Genomic DNA, 20,567 nt, shown 5'->3' with positions numbered 1-20,567 from the left:
TAGTGTACCAGGAGCTTTCGCTCGTCATATCGCATAAATCCTTCCAGAAGCAGTTGTAGCAGCTTCGCACAGTGGAATGCCACTGATGCTGCTCTGGATCGGGTGGATGAACAGTATGGTGGGTTCATGTGCACGCGGGATGATGTGCGATGGTTGGTTGAGTTCAGGTATTTTTTGAGGGGGTAAAGTCGAGGCATGGTTATGATTTTGCTTCATAAATTTGTCGGTATATGAATACTAAATAGTAAGATCATTTTTAGTTTGGTAAATATCAAATTTCCGATTACGATACTTCTTGAATAACGTAATGATTCGAAATCCGGACACTTAGTACCATATTATTTTTGTTATAGCTGGCAAAAAATCATGTAATAAGTTGGAAATGTAGAAATATCATCAGGATTTAGTATAAACAGTCAGTTTTAAGAGAATGCATGCAAAATATGTCTTTTCTAACAATTTTTCATCAGAATTTGAAAATTAAAATGACTTGTTGTGCTTCGAATCCCGGACACTGGAAAAAGCTGATTCGAAATCCGGACACTTTTGCTTCGAATTCCGGACACTCGATTTTGCTTATAAATCGCACAAATTTGGACTGAAATGTTAGTGAATGGCATTCTTTAGGTCTCAAATAAGCTGTTAACATCAAAACAATCGATAGTTTATATAAAAAATGGCTAGAATTTAAGAAAATCAAAAACATAAATTTCTGCTTTGCCTTCCCGGTGCTTCGGACGCCTATGAAATATTTCCGTTGAAATGTTTCGCATTTTTGGTAAACTTGTAATTTTATTTTATTTTATTGTTTTGGCATTAACTACAGCGTTCCAACAAACTTTAAATGAAAGTTGATGTTAGAATTCATCAAATAACACAGTTTTGACATTCATAATGCGAACATATACACCCAAAATTCAGAATCGAGATAATCGTTCTCTCAAAATTTATTGAGGGCTCAGTGCCAAAATCGATAGAATAATGGTACCAACTCACACCATCATAACAAATGAGTTCATTCGTTAGTTGAATCAATAAATCTCCAACAAGTGTCATACATCGACTTCTGACTTCTCCATGGTCACCAAGCTGTGGTGGCCGAGGCAGCTAAGTCATTGGATTGGTTTGTCAAAGGTCTCTGGTTCGATTCCCGTTGTCGACACTTTTGGTTTTTTGTTTGACGGATGAATAGTTCTATCGCCCATCTCGAGCTGTGTTCTCTGCGTCCGTGAATGGTACCACTATTCTCTCGACTCGAGACCATCATTCTCTCGGACTAGCGCTGCCAGTTTTGGGTGTATCAAAATAATTGATAAAACAAGTTGAAGTGTCCGGGAATTCGAATCATGACGTTAATGACTTTTCGGAAATTAAATTAAATTAAATTAATTAAAGATAAAAAAATTACTTCTTTCTATTTTTTTTATTTTTTGGATATATTTTAGAGGACTGAAAAAAGACATTTTCTCAACAATGAATCTAGTTTAAAAACATGTTTTTTTTAATAATTTAAAAAACTTTATATATATTTTTAAATAAAAGTACTGTTTACAAGTTATAGCTACTTCAAAAAACCTGCCACTTTCTCACTACGAACTTTCTCTCTGGATCTTAAAAATCGGGCAATCAGTAAAAAATGAAAAATTATCTATACGTGAACTTTTTCAAAAGTAAAGTGATAAAAAGTAATTCCACCTCAAATCAATTTTTTCTGGTACTATTGTACCCGACCCTCTCCGATTGCAATGAAACTTTGTAGACATGTTATCCTAGGCCTATATAAGCCATTTTTGTGTACGCAGAAAAAAAAGTTGAATTTGGAATGTTGAAAATTTGGCATATTGAATATTACCTCTTTTTTGAGTCACATTACATTACAAAATGTGTAAAATTGTGAACATGATGAATATTCATCAAAAACTGATGAAAATTCATCATTTTCTGAGGTAAAATTAATCATTTTTTTTGACACAAAATCTGTCACCATTTCCTGATGAATATTACCATCACTTTTTTTTCTGTGTATATGGAGCCAACTGTACTCGAAAATAACATTTGAGAAGGGCGTAAGTTATTTAAATAAAATATAAAAATTACTGTATCTCGAAGCCGTTGCTGCGTATCAAAAAGTGGTCAAAGACAAACTTGTAGGACATTGGACGGACTTTATGAAAAAAATACACTGAAAGAAAAATGCACGCCACTTCTATGAGATTTTTCAATTTTTTAGTTTAAAAGTTTATTTTTGGGTGATGTCACGATTTTATTTCGTTCAAAATTTTTGAGAAAATAGCCCAAGATGTAATAAAAGACTCACGAAAAATGTAAGATGGTATGTCTCTCCTTTAAAAAAACCTTACTTAATCCACCTTTCGGTGGTTGGTGCCTTCCTCACATTCATATAGTCAATACATTCAGTAAAAGCTTATTTTCCCCTTAAAATGTTTAACAAATCAACTTTATTACTCATTTCTTTTGATAGGGTTCGCAGACCTTCAATATTTCTGGCTAATCGGCAAGGTCTGACAAAAAACCTATTCAACGATAGTTCACATGGAAGATTCAGACAATATTTCTATCACAATAGAGCAATTCCAGCCCAAAACAGGATTTTTTTAGGTACTTTTTTCTCGACCCTCTCCGATTTCAATGAAACTTTGTAGACATGTTATCCTAGGCCTATAAAAGCCATTTTTGTGTATATGGAGCCAGTTACACTCGATAATGACATTTGAGAAGGGCGTAAGTGTTTTAGATATTTTTGTATTTTGTAATTTAAATATTGTTGTATCTCGAAGCCATTGCATCGTATCAAAAAGTGGTCAAAGACAAACTTCAAACTTGTAGGAAATTTGACGGGCTTACCGAAAAAAATACACTCAAAGAAAAAAGCACTCCACTTTTATGAGATTTTTCAATTTTTTAGTTTAAAAGTTTAATTTAAAGGTAAAATAAAAATGTTGAAAAAATAGTTTTTTGTGGTTTTTGGTAAACTATTTTTACCGAAAAGCTCGTCCAATTTCTCATAAGTTATTTTTTCTCTGGACTTGAAAAAATTGGGCAATTATTGAAATTAGGAAAATTATCTAATTGTAAACTATTTTAAAAGTAAAGTGATCAAAAAAAATTTTTTTTTCGCAAATAAAATATTTTTTTAACATTCAAAATCTATCCATCTACCTATCTATCTGTCTATTATATCTGTTCCGTCTATTAATAACAAAATTCCTTTTTAATAATAAGGCATTACATTGTTCAAATGCACGTTCTTGAAGGGGCTACACAAAATCTCACAGAGAAAATCTCACAATTTCATATTGCAAAAAAAAAATTAAATCCATTTAAGTTTCAAAAAGTATTGTTTATAACTAAATTGAGTAACAGGCAATATTGATTTATACTAGGGCCACGATATCTTGAGAATTTATGGACCAAATTGGCTGACACTTGAAGACATATGGGTAATTCTCTACCAACTCACACGAAATCGGAAAAAGTTGCCCCGACCCCTCTTCGATTTGCGTGAAATTATGTCCTAAGGAGTAGCTTTTTTTTCCTGATATCTCGTGACGGAGGGGCGGTACGACCCCTTCAATTTCTGAACATGTAAAAAATATAGTTTTTCAATAATTTTTATCCTGAAAGAGTGGAAAGATGGAAATTTGGTGTTGAAAAGACTTTATGTAAAATTGGATGCCTGATTTGATAGTTTACTCAATATGGTGAAAAAAACATATTTTTCATCGAAAAAAAAAACACTTTAAAAGCGTTTAGAATTTTTGAAAATTTTCGATGTCAGTATCGCAAAAAGTTTTTTTTTCGCTAACATTTTTATTTTCGGCAAATCTTAAACTTTTTGAAAACTATTAATTGCAAAATAACTGAACAAGTGTAAAATGTTGAGACTTTGTCTTGCTATTTTAATTTTTTTTTCTGTAACGACAGAAGACAGACCAGCTGATGTATTTTCTGAATCCTTTAGGTAAAAAGAAACACATTTTTGATATCAAAAATATTAACTTTATTGCAGGGTAAAGTCCCACATTTTGAGTACTTTAACTAGTAAGGTAAATTAAGAGAAATCTGACACATAGGTGGAACTTAATTTCAAAAAGAGAGAATCGTACGGTCCTGCCTCTAGCGGTGGAGAGCTGCAACAATTAGACAAGATTTCCTGCCAGATGGGATCGAGGGGTTTCAAAACTGTGTAAAACATTAAGATTTCAAAATCTATACCCCTGTCAAAACACAATCAAAGTAATCCATGGATGAAACTGGGACAGTCAATCAAAACGATTGACAAAATAAATAAAAAATGGTTGGATATGGAATAATCCTTAAATTTCTTTAGATATTATGCCGTTCAAATCATTTAAGTTTATTAAACCTACTTATAAGTTTTCCATATTGGTTTCACGCAAGTATAAATCTAATAAAATTTGTGGAGTTGCTGCTAATGTTTTTGGTGATTGGTCATTGGATATGTACTATAGACAGTCGTGTTTCTTGAAGCAGCTTGACGGGGTCAGCAACTTTTCCTATGTGACTTAAAGGAAGCTTCTACAGTAAGATTTTAATAATATTACTTGCTGAAATGTTTTAGTTGAAAATACTTGATTGCTTGATTGTTTACGTTTGGTTTCTGTCTATCTGGTATAGTGAAATTTCTTTGGTCAAAGGATGCCATGACAATGTCGTGGACAAAATCCTTATTATACCACTAGACAAATCTTTCCGGGCCCACTTTTTGAGAGAGAATTTGTACGGAGTTCCACGCATGTGAATCTGACCTAAATATCTTTTGTTGAGAAAATTACACAGGGTTCAATTATATATATCTGGAGTTTATTTTTTGAAAAGGTCCAATAAACCAAATTTTCAGTTTTTGCTTTTTGGGTGTTTTTGAAACCGCCTTGAGTCAGGGGTATTAAAAAACACCCAAAAAGCAAAAACTGAAAATTTGGTTTATTGGACCTTTTAAAAAAAACTCCAGATATTTGGCAAGAAACAAAAACGAAACCCACTGAAATCACAGTAGAAAAAAATATTAAAAGAGTAACACTTTTTCTCACATACATGCCATAAGAACCGACGATTGTCAAGAAGCGTATAAATAACCATTTAAATTTTGATTTTTACAAAATATATTTAGGGAGTGAGTTAAAAAATGCCTTAGGGGACATTCAACGGTTGCCTTATTATTAAGATAATCTAACTTCAGATCGGTTCATGCGAAGATATCAATTACAATTGATTTATTACACCTCTAGGACAGCAATGACAACAAGTTGTCAAAGCTATTTTCGATTTCTTTGTACTTGTACGTACACGTGTAGTGATTGCGAAAGACTTTCAGCATCGTCTTAGTAGGAATGTTTAATGTATAGGAATATGTGGCCAAACAAAGAATATATTGAAAAAGTTTTCCTCTTTGGCATCCAGCACAGCACACCCGACGTAATTTCCCAAACAATCTCCTCCAACGGTGGCTACGCCAGGTGGAACCTGCCGTATCAAATTGGACATCTCACTCTGGCGCGGCAATTTCTCCCCCGGGGCACCTCATCCTCCGGACCTGGGGAGGAAGGTTCTGTGTGTCCGCGTTGGATAATAATTTATAGCGGCACGACTCTCACACAGATACAGTAACGACCTCCAGTCAGCAGTGTCAGGTTGGGATTCTTTCTTGGCTCTTCTGTATGTCGTCGTTTTTCACCGGAGACGGCCGCGAACCGCGGGAAATGAATAGAGCACCGACGTTAGGAAACAATAAATTTGTGGACTCCCTTCTTATTTGTCCACCCGGAGGCCCTTTCCGAGCAGCAGGAATTGGAGCGTCAAATGAGATGAATTTGCATGACAATAAGGACGCTTTAACCCATGCCGGGGACATTCGTTACGAATTGGAGGTGAAAGATGTCGGTTGGGATGGGGTTTGGAGCCCGTAAGAAAAGAACCATGACCATTGTTAACACATGATGCCCCTTAGTAAAAAGTCAAAAACACAAGTAGGTGATCTTACAAATAAGATTTTGAAAAAAAAAAACATGAATTAAAGATTTGAAGATTCTAGGGTTTGTATATTCGGAAATTAAAAGCAAGGGTCATGATTTTAATTTGATCACTCACTCATCACCTTCTAGCAGCGATTTAAATCGTTCAAATCAGCGAAGTGATTTGAACCGTGAGCGAATACAAACAAATCCTGGCCAGCGATTGGATGCTCACTCCTCACTGAGGATCCGTCCATGAGTGAGTCGGTTTATTACGTTTATTGGTAGCAATCGTTAGTGAGTTGCTCACTCGTGAGTAAAAGTTTTACACAATGGCTAAAGTACTCATTTGCGGTGTTTGGTCTTGTTATCACATTTGTATAACTAAAAAGCAGTTTTTTTTAAAAGGTAACGTGAACGAGTGACTTTTTTACTTTTTTAATTTCACATGGGAGAACTGTCATTTCTACCACTCGAATCGGGTGCTCCATTCCAGGAGTGCTACACCCTTACCAAAAATCATGATTTTTTGAGTTCCAAATCCCACTTTCCATACGTTTTTTGAGTTCAAGTACTTCAACCATAAAAATGGTTATATGGGTTGAACTGCAAAATTCGTATGAAAACTGGGATTTGGAACTCAAAAAATCATGATTTTTGATAAGGGTGTAACCTAAACACGAATAAGCAACGATTGCATTTTGGCCTGCTGTGATCAGTCGACTCACTCGAAACACTCGACGGTTGTGAAGATTCATAGAGGTTAGAGCATTTCTCGAATCCACAGTCAACATACTTAGAACATTTTTTCATTGTAAAATATTTTGAACAAATTTAAATTTTAATGAAAACTCAAACTGTGACAAATCTTGCAAAAAATACTTTTCGCAATATTTGCTAACTTTAACATGTTAGGTATTGACGAGGGGTTGGGCGGGCATTGTATTGTTCAAATGTTTATACCACTTGAAGCTCTGGGAAAACAGGGAAAACTCTCGGCCGCCCGACCAAAGAAAAAACAACAACGAAGAAAAATGTTATAAATCAATCAAGACAGGGCGAGAGAGCTGCGCTCGAAAATATACGAGACCAGGGAGCATTGTGGAAAGAACAGGAAAAAAAAACATCACCGACCGTCTAATGCAATAGCGTCGGTTATCCGGGTGTGAAAAAGATGAATAGTTGCGTGTGTGTGTATGCTTTTCTTTGAGAAGTTTTAAAGATGTTTTAAAGTGAGATTTTCACAGCTAGCTAGTGGTGGGTGACCTACCTTCACTTGTACAACCTTGACGGTTGTGTTTGGCATACCAGGATCGCAAATGCAAAGATTGGACTAATTGCTTTGAAATGATTGTTTTTCTGGCAACACTGCTTTGTGAAGGATTCTGTGTAGTTTTCCCAGGAAGGACCAACTCTGAAACAGATAAACAGGTACCCAGTACAACAGTTCGTGGCAGTGGTTATTCTGACCAGCAATGTGTGTGGAAAGCAAAAAGCAAAGTTTCGAAAGATCCCATCTATTATGGATGTGGTTGCCACCGGAGGGTACACCCAGAGATCGTGAAGATTTGTTCAAGATGTCGAGGGAAGAAACTATCAGAAGGAAAACGATTATCGGAGGGAGAAGGGAGATCTGGAGTATGTGTGTTTAGGATGGACGTTGGTCCAGCGAGGCAAAAGAGACAAATGTGTCCAATAGAAGGGAGCGTACAGCGCCGACAGAACGAATCAGGATGATGACATTCTTGAGGGAGATTAGCCCTACCGATAAGCACGAGTCATCGATGCGTCCCTGTAAAGCCAATCGATTCTTGAAAAGTCTGACGTGACACGGGTAATCCCTCGGCTAGAAACTCAAATATAGAATCTTCAACCAGAGAGTAAGAGAGTAACAGAAAGAGAGATGGTAAGCTCGGTTAACCGAACATAATACCGGGGTCTTGAAATTTAGCTAATGACTTGATTAAACTTTTAACGACTTTTACAACTTTTTCGCTTCTTGGCGCTGACCAGAGGGGATGAAAACCCCAGAAATCTTTCGATTGCAGTGATGGTTATTGCAGCTGCTGAGTACTCCTTCGTTCGTCCTTCGTTTGAGGGATTTCTTCTCTTCCTTCGAAGAATTCAAACAAAGTTGGTCGCAGGAATCAACTTGCGCGAAAGTAAAAAAAAACCAAATGAAAAGAATACGAAGAAGCTAGAGCAAACACAATTGAAAATGTGGCAGCCCGGGAATGAAAAGGAGAGATAGAGAGAGAGAGAGAGGGAAAAAAGAAAGAACTTCAAACAATTCAGCTTTGAACCATTCAAGTGTCATCGTCAATTAGGGGAGTGCGTTCGGATGGAATGAGTTATTTCGTGATAGCCATCAGTGAGCTGCTGCTGCTGCTTTGAAAGGGAAAACTTCAGAGGGAAGTTGACGAAGGTTTTTGAATTATGACGTATGGTGCAGTGCATTGTGTTCAGCTGTATTAGTTTTTGCTTGTTAAATAATCTGGGTTTGATTTTTTTTTTGTAATTTAAATTCTTCGATGCAATGAATCACGCTCTATAATGTAAAACACTCGTTTTTTATTGAGGATGATAAAATCTAACTGCACGGTTGATCCAACTAAAAAAAATGCTGAAATTACAACATAATTGCCAGCGAACAATCGACGTTATGCTATCAAAAAAGCTCTTAGTCCGATTTTCAAGTCTCGGTTATCTGAAGAATCTGAAATTAAAACCAAAAAACAAATACAAATACCGAAAATGCGGTTATCCGAAGTGAAATTTTATTCCATAACTTCGAATAATCGTGTATCGATAATTTCAGGAACAGTGTTTCAAGGAGGTATAAGACTATGAAAAAAAAACTGTCTGTTTGTTTGTTTATTTGTCATAGTCTAATACCTCCTTCATTTTAAAATGGTCTGATTTTTTAAAATAATTATTACATTATTAAAAAATGATGTTGTCTTATTTGCGAATAATTCATCAAAAAATCATGTATTCAGTCTGAGAAGACGGTGTGCTTGTTTTTAAAAATTGAAATTAACGAACATTGAAAACAAATTTAATATTTTTTCTTTTGGAAGCCAAAGGCAAGAAGAAAAATCATATTGCTGATACGACTAAAGCAGATTGAATTGAAAGCATTACAAACGAATGACATAGTCCCTACATTCAAAGCCTATACAGTTATAAGATTCTCAAAACTCTCAATCACATTTGCGTACCAGAGCTAATATCGTTGACTTTATCCCTTTTTTTCCGCCAGAACCATGACTCCACACAGTCACAGTGATTGTACCCTGTTGGCATGACTTTCCAAAGAAAAACACATTTCCCTCCTCAGCACACATTTTTTTTCCTGTCCCTGCGTCGTACACTGCGCACTCCAAACTTTTTCCTCCGTTTCCTCTCTTCTTGCCCTGTGTGGTGTCCCCCGAGGGGGAAAAGTGCTTTCCACCCATGTGATCGTGACAAGGAATATTACTTCCCTTTTTACCGTCTCAGCAGCCACTTTTGCTCCACCAAGAAGCCCTTCTTCAAGTGCGAGACTTTCCAACCCAACCCCAAAAAGGCTCCTCCTCCTCACCTCATTTCGTCCCCACGACAGGTCCTGCCATTTGAAGGATATATCCTTTGTCTTGCTGCTGCTTGTTCTGGCGTTATTAGCAAAATAATATTTGCTTTTTCCTTATTTGCTTAGATTTGCATTTCAGCTTTGGCTCTGGATCGTACCGAGTCGTCGTCGTCGTCGTCGTCTGCTGCCTCTGCTGCTGGTGCTTTCATAAATTTATATATTCACATAAACACACACACACAGGCTCCCATACGGGCAGGTTCAGTACACACATTGATACCTGGATGTCCTTAATGTATTCCCGTACACAACTCGAAAGCTTACGGGAACATGTCTTCTTCTTATTCTGCTCGAGTCGTCCAGGACCGGAGTCACCTTGGGGGGAATCGATTTTGGGTTACGGTTTACACAGCCTGAGCTGAAAATTTTATAGTTTAGCACATAAAAGTGAACTCTCGATAAAACATCCCTTTTTTCACGCATTTCAAATATTTTACCACTCTTGTGTGTTTATGATGAATTATTTGATGAATCTTCGTCACGGTTTCCTGTAGGGGGCCAACCATAAACCACGTGGACTTTTTTTGGATATTAGCCGCTGAGCAGCTGGAAATAACTGGAAAAGTTCAAGTTCTGTTATTGTTAGGAGGCAAGAACTTGTTATTAAAATATCCAGATTAGCTGTTTTAATAACGCAAAATAATAACAGAGATTATTACAAGAAAATTCGATAACAGAGAAAACATCTCCCAGTAAATTAATTTGGACTTGGTGAGATATGAGCAACTCTCTACGAAATCGGCCGATATCGACCATTTTTATTTTTTGTATTTTTTTATTTGGCTCAAACTTTGTGGGGGCCTTCCATATGACCAAATAAGCTATTTTGTGTCATTGGTTCACCCATACAAGTCTCCATACAGTTTTGGCAGCTGTCCATACAAAAATGGTACGTATATTTTCAAACAACTGTAACTTTTGAGTGAACTTTCTGTTCAATTTGGTGTCTTCGGCAAAGTTGTAGGTATTGTTGAGGACAATTGAGAAAAAAATTGCAGATTTTATGACGGTTTGCAAATTTTGTTCAAAAATATTGAATTTAACAGAGACCACGCAAAATATCCAAGTGAGCAAACAATCAAAATGTTTGAAAGTTCGAGCGATATTTTTTTTTATTTCGATGTTTAAGCATTACTTGCGTGAAGTTACACTCCTATGCTGAGATGGTGACTACCTTTCAACAGCAGATTAATACACATTTGGGAACAGAGTTTGAGTAAATCTACTGAAGGAAAAAAGTTACAAAATAACCTTCGAAATAACAAATAGACGGGGGATAGTTAGTAGCTGTTGAATTCTTCGAATTATGATGAACCAATGATTAAAAGAATATTCCAATATCAATAATTAAAAGAATCAGCTTTTAAATTTACCACTTTAAAAAACAGTGTTGATATAAAGTCCACATTGCATGGCCAACATAATGTCCTTGGCCAAATTGAAACAAATTTGTCCATAGTTCTGTGCCATATTTAAAAAAATAACAAATTGGGTTGATTTTTTTAACAAATTGAAATAGAAAATTTTCGAACCAATTTTTGTTTTCCTTAGGGGGTATATCAATTACTTGACCAAAATAATGTCCTTGATGAAATTGTCCAAAATTTCCCCATGGTTCTGGCTATATATTGCAAAATAAAAAATATAAAAAACTGGGTTATGGAAAAACGGAAAAAAATAATAGTTAAAATAAAATTCAACAATAAAAAGTAATAACAAATAAGGTTTTGACTGATGATTGCAAGCGTGGAATTGCATGTTATAAGTATAGGAAAAGTGTTAAAAAGGGTGGTAGGGGAGGGGTGGTAAATTTTGGCTGATATTAGCGTGACGTACTTTATGTATGAAGCCTTATTAAAGTTTGTTGCTTATTGAGGGCCTCGTGGCGCGGTGGTTAGCGGCTTCGGCTGCCGATCCCTAAGTTGCTTTGGGGCGCGGGTTCGATTCCCGCATTATCCTCCTGGCCTTCTATCGGATGGGGAAGTAAAGCGTCGGTCCATTTGCGTAAAAGAGGTTTTGGGTGACTCACCACACATAACCTAGGGACGCCTAAAAATAAGCAGAAACTTGCAATAGACCCGGGGGTCGTTAAAGTGGATTGCTTAGCTTTTTTTTTTGCATATTGCAAATTTTTAAAAAAATCTTGAAAAATAAACGGTAAAACTAAAACTAAAGGATTAGCCAAGAACAGTTGAATTGACATTTGTTTTTTACTTTTATTCCGAGAAAAAAAAAAAAAAAACATTTGTAGAAGACTCATGATTTAGTAAATGTCCAAAGAATGCGTGCAATTTATATTCCCTCTTACTCTTTAACAATAGTTAGTGGCACCACCTCTACCACCACAAAATTTACACACTTGTTTTGAAAAATTTCTACCGCAGCAAAACAACACCAAAAAAAAAGTGTGCGATACATCACGTTTAATGGCCCTTTTGCTTGCAATGAACCATCATTCCGCTGCAGACAACCACAAATCACCATAGATCAGCCCCAAGGGAGAGAGGTGGACGGAGAAAGGAAGGGTTGCGGGTCAGGAAGCATCCTTTTTATCCGTTAGACGGGCGATGGATGGACACGTGGGATGTCCACCCGACGACGAGGACTGGACATTGAAAGCTTTTCTTTTCCGATAGCTGAAATGTGCTTTTTTTGTTCTTTCTCGACGACGACGTCATGTCGATGTTCGGCGATTTTTTTTTTCGATCACAAAAAATTGACTTTGTTTCGGGGGACGAGGGAAAATGGCCAAACGAAAGTGGATAAATATATATATGAACCGCATTTTTCCGCAATTTCTGGATGGGTGGTTAGTCCGCAGAGTGCGGGAATTCCACCAGGATTCAGTAACGTTGAATGAAGGGTAGGGTGGCTGGTAACAAACTAGTGGATTTATGGCAGTTATTTTTATTGTTACAGCCCAGCAGAACAACTGTGAAGAGGGAAAGAGTTGAAAGTATTTTAACTGGGCAGTGCTGCTGGAAAAAGAAACCTTATTTTTCAAAGTTTAAAAAGTTTTAATCGGGTTTGTATTTTTATTTTCATTGCAAATCAGACCATTGTGATTTTTATGGATTGCGTACATTACTCTGTTTTGCGTTGAATTCCAATGAAACTTGAATATTTGTTTTCAATCGAAATTAAATAATAACATCCTTTGAATAATCGTTCTAATCAAGGAATGTTTAGGCTGTGTAAAAGTGCTTATCAATTATAACAAGTTATATCAGCAATCTGATTAGTGACAGCAATTCTCTGAGATTTCGGTCATTCGATTTTTTTTTATTTTTTAATCCGGCTTATATTTTTTTGTGCCTTTGGTATGCCCAAAGAAGCCATTTTGCATCATTAGTTTGTCCATATAATTTTCCATACAAATTTGGCAGCTGTCCATACAAAAATGATATATGAAATGTATGGATAAGGACTACACTGAAAAACATGATACGCGGTAAAAAAATGGTGATTTTTAATTTAACTTTTTGTCACTAAAACTTGATTTGCAAAAAAAAACACTATTTTTATTTTTTTATTTTTTTATATGTTTTAGGGGACATAAAATGCCAACTTTTCAGAAATTTCCAGGTTGTGCAAAAAAAAAAAACGAAAAAAACCGAGTTATGAATTTTCGAATCAACACTTTCCATTCTTTTAAAATAGTGCACATATTTGCGCACTTTTGAAAAAAATATTTTTGAAAAGCTGAGAAAATTCTCTATATTTTGCTTTTTTGAACTTTGTTGATAAGACCTTTAGTTGCTGAGATATTGCCATGCAAAGGTTTAAAAAGCAGGCAAATTTGTGTTTTCTAAGTCTCACCCAAACAACCCACCATTGTCTAACGTAGATATCTCAGCAACTTTTTGTCTGATTTTCAATGTTAAAATATGAAACATTCGTGAAATTCCGATCCGATCTTTCCGAAAACAATACTTTTAAAATTTTCAAATCAAGACTAACATTTCAAAAGGGCACAACATTCAATATTACGCCTTTTTGAAATGTTAGTCTTGATAAAATAAAAAATCACCAAACTTTTTTTACCGTGTATCATTTTTTTTTCAGTGTAGTCCTTATCCATACCTACAACTTTGCCGAAGACACCAAATCGATCAAAAAAATTCTTCAAAAGATCTCCCAAGGTTGAGAAAATTCTTTTTAAAGCATTCTCTTATGTTTTTTTTTATTTGAATGAAACCTTGTGTGTACCTTTCCTATGACCAAAGAAGTCATGTTGCATACAATTTTGGCAGCTGTCCGTACATAAAGGCTATGAAAATATTTAAAAGTCTGTATCCCGAGAAGAATTTTAGATCGATTTGGTGTCTTTGGCAAAGCTGTAAATTGCTTATGACCTCTCAGAAAAAATAGTAACACTCTAAAAAAATCTTAATTTTTTACTTTTCACACCAAATATTGATTTTTAATAGTAGTTTATGCAACAAGTTGCAAAAAGAGGGTTTTTTTCAGCACGAGTCGTACATTTATCCAACGAGGTTCACCGAGTTGGATAAATACGAAAAGTGCTGAAAAAATCAAGTTTTGCAACGAGTTCCATACAACATTTTTTACAATTCCAAAAAACACACATTGAGAATTTTCTCAGCTTTTCAATTTTTTTTTTTCAAAAGTGGGACACAATAGAAAAACTGCAAATATTTCGCTAACATTAAACTTTCGGTGGCTATATCTTGAAAACGGAGCTCTTTATCAAAAAAATTGTAAAGTACTTTTCGATTGCGAATTCAATTTTTAATAAAAAATGAGGTCCCCTAAAACATATCAAAAAATCTCGAAAATCTATTTATTTTGGGAAATTGAGTTTTTGTAAAAAAAAGTTAATGAAAAAATCTTTAATTTTTTCCGTGTGCCTATTTTTTCTCAATAGCCCTCATCAATAACTAAAACTTTGCCCAAGATAAAAATTTTCATGATTTATTTCTTAACCGTTCTCAGCCATATCTTCAAATTTTCCAAAAAATCGTTCTCAAGATACATATTTTTGAATATATTTATAGCCTTTAGCCATATAAGCTGCTAAAATTGTAAGGAGACTTCTGTGGACGAAGTGATGATGCAAAATGTTTTAATAATTGCTGTCCGTAATAATTGTAAAGAGTAAAGAGTAAAGAGTAAAGAGTAAAGAGTAAAGAGTAAAGAGTAAAGAGTAAAGAGTAAAGAGTAAAGAGTAAAGAGTAAAGAGTAAAGAGTAAAGAGTAAAGAGTAAAGAGTAAAGAGTAAAGAGTAAAGAGTAAAGAGTAAAGAGTAAAGAGTAAAGAGTAAAGAGTAAAGAGTAAAGAGTAAAGAGTAAAGAGTAAAGAGTAAAGAGTAAAGAGTAAAGAGTAAAGAGTAAAGAGTAAAGTATAAAGAGTAAAGAGTAAAGAGTAAAGAGTAAAGAGTAAAGAGTAAAGAGTAAAGAGTAAAGAGTAAAGAGTAAAGAGTAAAGAGTAAAGAGTAAAGAGTAAAGAGTAAAGAGTAAAGAGTAAAGAGTAAAGAGTAAAGAGTAAAGAGTAAAGAGTAAAGAGTAAAGAGTAAAGAGTAAAGAGTAAAGAGTAAAGAGTAAAGAGTAAAGAGTAAAGAGTAAAGAGTAAAGAGTAAAGAGTAAAGAGTAAAGAGTAAAGAGTAAAGAGTAAAGAGTAAAGAGTAAAGAGTAAAGAATAAAGAGTAAAGAATAAAGAGTAAAGAGTAAAGAGTAAAGAGTAAAGAGTAAAGAGTAAAGAGTAAAGAGTAAAGAGTAAAGAGGTATAGAATAATATTGCAATTCAAAGAAAATAGTTATAACTATTGCACTTTTGGCAACACTGCCCAACAGTCGATTTGTGTGATTCCGAGTGCATGCGCACCATAAAAGAGGACCTCTGGAGTGTATTTTGGGGCTTCGTTTGGTCGGCTGGGTTGGTCGGTCGGTGGTCTTGTGCTCACACTCTCAAAAACCAACAATTCCACCACTAGGACACGACTCATGTTAACTCAGCAGCTTATTTATTTCGGTAGTTTCGTGTTTTGGTTGTTTAATTTTAATTGGATTTTTTTACAACCCCCAGGCTCGGTTTTGTTTTCCGCGCATTTCCCCGGCTGGCTTTCACCAACCGCCCTGTTTCGGGCCAAAATAAATGCAATCTTTGCGGAAATAAATTTAACTGCTCCCTCACTCTCTCTTTCCCGCTCTGTCTGGTTCGTCGATATATACTAATTTAGTGTTTGCGAGTCATTTAACCACGCGCTGCTGCTGCCTCCTCGTTGGTTTTAACAGCTGTTTTTCCAGCGCACTTTCGCGCCATTTTTGCGTTGATGTTGGTTACCAAATGCGATTTTCGTTCTAACTGAGCAGTCCCGACGGTTTCCCACGATGATTGTGGAGAAATTGAGGCGCACTAAATTAAGCTGGGGAAATTGGGGTTTTGTGGTGTTTATAGAGGTGGACTGTTAAATAAAATTATGTTTCTCCCATTCACTTGATATTAGCAAATGATCTCATGAAATGTTTTTTTTTCCCTTTTCAGATCGCTTTCCTAAACTAAAAGGATCACAACCCATTGAGATTGCTATGTATCGCTTCACGTTATACGTAGTACACGTTTGCTAAAAAGAAAAATATCAATACTCAACAAAAGTGCTAATAATAAAAATAAGAAGTAATCAGTTATTGAATTTTACGTAGAGCCGTTTATGAATCACATGCATTAATCCATATTACATAAAAATATACCAGTTAAGCTTCACAAAATCCGATAGGGATTCTTTTCGCGTTTTCATTCATCAAACATCAACAAGTAATCATGCACTAGTAGTCCTCGTAATACATAAAATGCTTAACTATAACAGTGATCAAAGTAAATAAGTAGTGCTTTCAATAAGAGAATTACCTTCAATACAAACGTATTTGTTCTACCAGACTGAAGTTTGCAAACGTATTAGCATCTTTATTAGAGTCTTCGAGCCCATTTTAAGGGGAAACAAAGCGCGCAAAATATTTTAGCATCAATGTGCTAATCACTCGTGAACGAAACCAAATCTAAGAAGAAGATAAATAGTGGATTAAGTGCAATCCTACGATCCCACCAAAAAAAGAAAGAAAGAAAAAAGGAAGAATCGTCAGTGTTGTTGATTGGAAAGGTGTGATTCCGGTGGAAAGAGGGTGCGCGATTGCTGCATCCTTCCGCACGGTCCAGCCATGTTGTCGTCGTCGGCCAGCTCGGCGGACCGGTCACACCATCAGCTGCTGTACGGACAGATCGTTGCTTTCATTGTTGTAACCGTGTTTGTTGTTGGAAACTTATGTGCCTGGCAGGAAAACGTGCGACCAAAGCTCTACGTGTCACTAGGTGAGTTTTGTTGATCAGCTTTTGCCCTTATCGTTATAGTTTCCAAAATTGAAAACTTTGTAACATTCCCCTAGGCACGCTCCTTCATTCAATACCAGTCATCGTTGCTCCGTTACAACCTGGTACTTGGTGCCACATGACAGGTTTCAACTGTTATGCTAATTGCTCTTACCTACACTTTGTATGCGTGCATTGACCACGACAACCTTTTCCTCTTCTATAGTTGCAACCGTTTGAAATGGGGTTCCAATTCTAGCTTGCCTTTTATGACGCATAAACTAGTCATGTTTTGGGATTAGGGTGATCAATAAAAACTTGGAAATCAATTATTGAAAAACAGCTTCTGCATGCATGCCTCTCTTACAAATTTTCAAACAGCCTGCTAAATTTGAACTTATTGTAAATGGAACCACCCTAATGCCGTGCACAGAAATAGAAAGAAGCAATGAAAATAATAATTATGCGTGCCATATGTTACAAGGGAAAACCTCCGGCGACGACACACTGACTGTTTTGATGGGAAAAGAAGCCTTTTTCAATATGCAGGTACGCAGCTATGTAGAGGAACTCAATTACTATTTGAGGTATAGATATTTATTCCATATTGCAGGAATCACTCGATAACAATAAAAATAGTGCAATGTTTATTGAATTTGCGTGGGGCACAGCACTATTTGAAATGTTAGCGTCGAAATCAGTATGCAAAGTCTTTTAAATATATGAAAAAAACAATAATTTATAGGAACTCCTTTATAGGAACTTTAAAAAAAACTCTAGATATTGTCATTCTCAGCGATAAAGCTTATTTTCATCACTACAATTCCATTTTGTACACCCAAAAAGGGTTTAAACTCGATTTTTAAATCAATTTTGAATAATAACTTTGAGGCCTTTCTTGACAGAAATTGTCTTGCTTGTCAGCTCTTTCCAATAGGATCATAGTTCATAGTTCATTTAATGTTGTCTTAATAAAATATTGTTTTGTGTTATAGTCAATAAATTTAGATTTTTACCGTTGTGCATAAAACTTACACTGGCTTACATAAATTGACAAAAATGACTGCACAGGCTCAACCCGAGGAGAAGCATAAAGCATGAGGTCCCCAGAAACACGTGCACCTTGAATGAAAAAAAATAGCATTTACATATTTTATTTTGGAAACTCTGTTAGAAACAGAATATTTGTTTAGTTTTTTTTTAAATTAAAATAATCAATATATTATACCCCGTTATCTATACAAAATTTAAACATTTTTTTCCGTTTTTAATCAAATTACAAAAAATCGGACCATCTCCTCTTAAGATTGATCCGGACATAGTTTTAATACAGATAAGTGAGATCTATCACTGAATGGGACTGCTCGATATTTGATAGAACTTACTGTCAGCTAACATTTCCCAAAACGAAATTTGATCGCTGACACACAGCGCCTCTTTCTGCTAACGTGCTCTTTCTCTCGTTTTTGTCTCTCTCTTCCATGTGTTTGCTGCGTGGTGACAGAAGTCATATGATTACGATCACGGGAGAGATGATCGGAATCTCGGTAGAATTAGGGACCTACATAGGGAAATGCAATGTTCTGGGAGAAATTCTAAACACCCAAAGTCATTCAAATTTAAGGTTGAAAAACTTGCGGTATTTTTTTGGTGCTGGCACTTTTCTCGTACCGAACTAGCACAAACTAAACAAAAACTGCCATTTTAATAAAAACAACAGTTTTACAATGTTTGTAAATGTTATTTATCTCATTTTTCTGCCCAAAATTATTTTAAATTGATTCTGACCTTGTTCTTGAATGGTCTTGTTACTCGATTGGAACCCCGATTTGACAGTTCGATTGGAACCCTGAGAGTAACATTTCGCCTATCCATATAGGCTCTCTAGGTAGAATGTCAAACGACCGTTCTCTGAGCCGTTGTATTTCTAGAGGGAAGTCAATGAATGTATGAGTGACTTTGCGTAGCACCCAGTCGTGGTGAAGACGATTGGAGTATTCTGTCACCTATCACAAACAAAGTCGAAATTTCGTAAGCACTGGTTTTAGATGACAAAAATGCCATCTTTTGAGCTATGGCATAAGTTGGACAAAATTCATTTGACAGTGATGTTTATTTTTGGAAAAAAAACATTGAAAATCATAACCAGTGGTGAAAAAAACTATCTTGTGGTAACCAAACCTAGGGCCATTTACTGACAAAGTGGACACCATAACCAGACAGACTGTTCGACTCCTATATCACTGACATCTAACTACGACGAAAAACACTAAAAAGATTACGGTAACGATTAAATATGGAACGTTTACCATTTTGGGAAAATATGACTAAAGATTCTAAAAAAAAGTTTGAAATTTTATTTTATATTATTATTTTATTAGTATTACCTACTTATTTTAAATATTGTTTAAATCTTATTTTTGAAAAATCGAGGATTTGTACCCATGAATGATGGGTAAATTTCCTTGAAATTAAGCTTATGGAAAGCTTCTTATCATTTTCCTCGAGTCAACACGGCAATGTACTTCAAAACTCAAAAAATCCGTTGAATCTTGTTTATTTGACTGAGAAAGCCACAAACAACGCGGAATAAAATTGATTTATAATCAAAATATGTATGAATGAAATAATCAAAGGTAAAATAAAAACAAATAAGGCAATTTTCTTCATGATGATGTAATGTTGAAAGGTTTTTTTTTTCTCATCAGAGTTGTAATGTTATCCGAAGTTCAATATCAGGACCAGGCCTGCAAAATGTTTCCAACCCAGCGTACACATGAAGCAAACCAAAATGTCAGTTCACTGCTAGCATTTGACTGTAAGCCTACTGTGTCCGTTCAACCACTGCCGCCTGACTCGTGCCGGTCGGCTGCTGGAGAATAAGAGACGTGAAAAAATGAGCTACACTCACTCAATTCGTGTCGTATGACTGACTCGTAAAATCCTCTCTAAACACTATTTTGACTATTTTTAAACAATTGAATGGTTCTAGACTGTGCAAAACACTTAAAACAACCATAACTTACATTCAAAATTACATTTCCACGCATAAATACCAACTTTTTGTGTAAAAACTTGTTTCTTTATGTGTGTGCGTGCAACGTCGAATGAGCGTTGGTCGACTACTGCCTCGCATTGCAGCTGCTCAGTGAGCTAGGGCACTCACGACCAGGGTAGGTAAACCATCACCATCGCACTATCATTGATGCATATTTCGGTGCGTTCCTCGTCTCTTAAAACTTCTCTTCTCTTTCGCAGCCGAGTGATGGTCGGCTTGCTATCGCGAATATCGAAAGCCCATCACATCGACGAGAAATACCCTATCGCTTGCTCGGATGGAACTATCGTTCTAACCGGAGAGGCACGCACACGAAATTGCTGTATACATACACTGGAGCTCACGCATACAAATGAACTCATTTCTACAGGGCTTACGGGCGAGAGAATTTCACGATTGCTCTTTCTCTTGCTTTTTGAGCGAGGGGACTGGCTGTGTGAGAGATTTTTTTCCGTCTTACGCATCGGTTTGTTCGTTGCTCGCTATTTCATCGGCGTCGTTTTCGCTTCGCTCTCTTGATGCAGTTTTGGAAGAACGCCGAAAATTTGATGATTTGAGCGAGG

At 35.8% G+C, this 20,567-nt stretch overlaps 1 protein-coding gene across 8 annotated transcripts in view; it reads left to right on the top strand.

The window, feature by feature from the left end:
• LOC120426541 (semaphorin-1A) overlaps positions 1–20,567 on the top strand; it is a 308,507-nt gene that overhangs the window by 6,681 nt on the left and 281,259 nt on the right. For 5 of the 8 annotated variants that reach the window (XM_052707279.1, XM_052707280.1, XM_052707285.1 and 2 more), the window contains exon 2: positions 16,128–16,949. In XM_052707279.1, coding sequence (XP_052563239.1) covers positions 16,799–16,949 — 151 coding nt within the window. In that variant the 5' untranslated portion in view covers positions 16,128–16,798. The remainder of the gene's footprint in view (positions 1–16,127; positions 16,950–20,567) is intronic. The other 3 variants (XM_052707283.1, XM_052707281.1, XM_052707282.1) reach the window with 2 other exon arrangements.

The sequence above is a fragment of the Culex pipiens genome, chromosome 2 (assembly GCF_016801865.2).
Source record: "Culex pipiens pallens isolate TS chromosome 2, TS_CPP_V2, whole genome shotgun sequence".
In the NCBI taxonomy this organism is placed as follows: domain Eukaryota; kingdom Metazoa; phylum Arthropoda; class Insecta; order Diptera; family Culicidae; genus Culex; species Culex pipiens.
The sequence above is the reverse complement of the archived record's forward strand: the minus strand, read 5'-3'. Positions and strand labels throughout refer to the sequence as shown.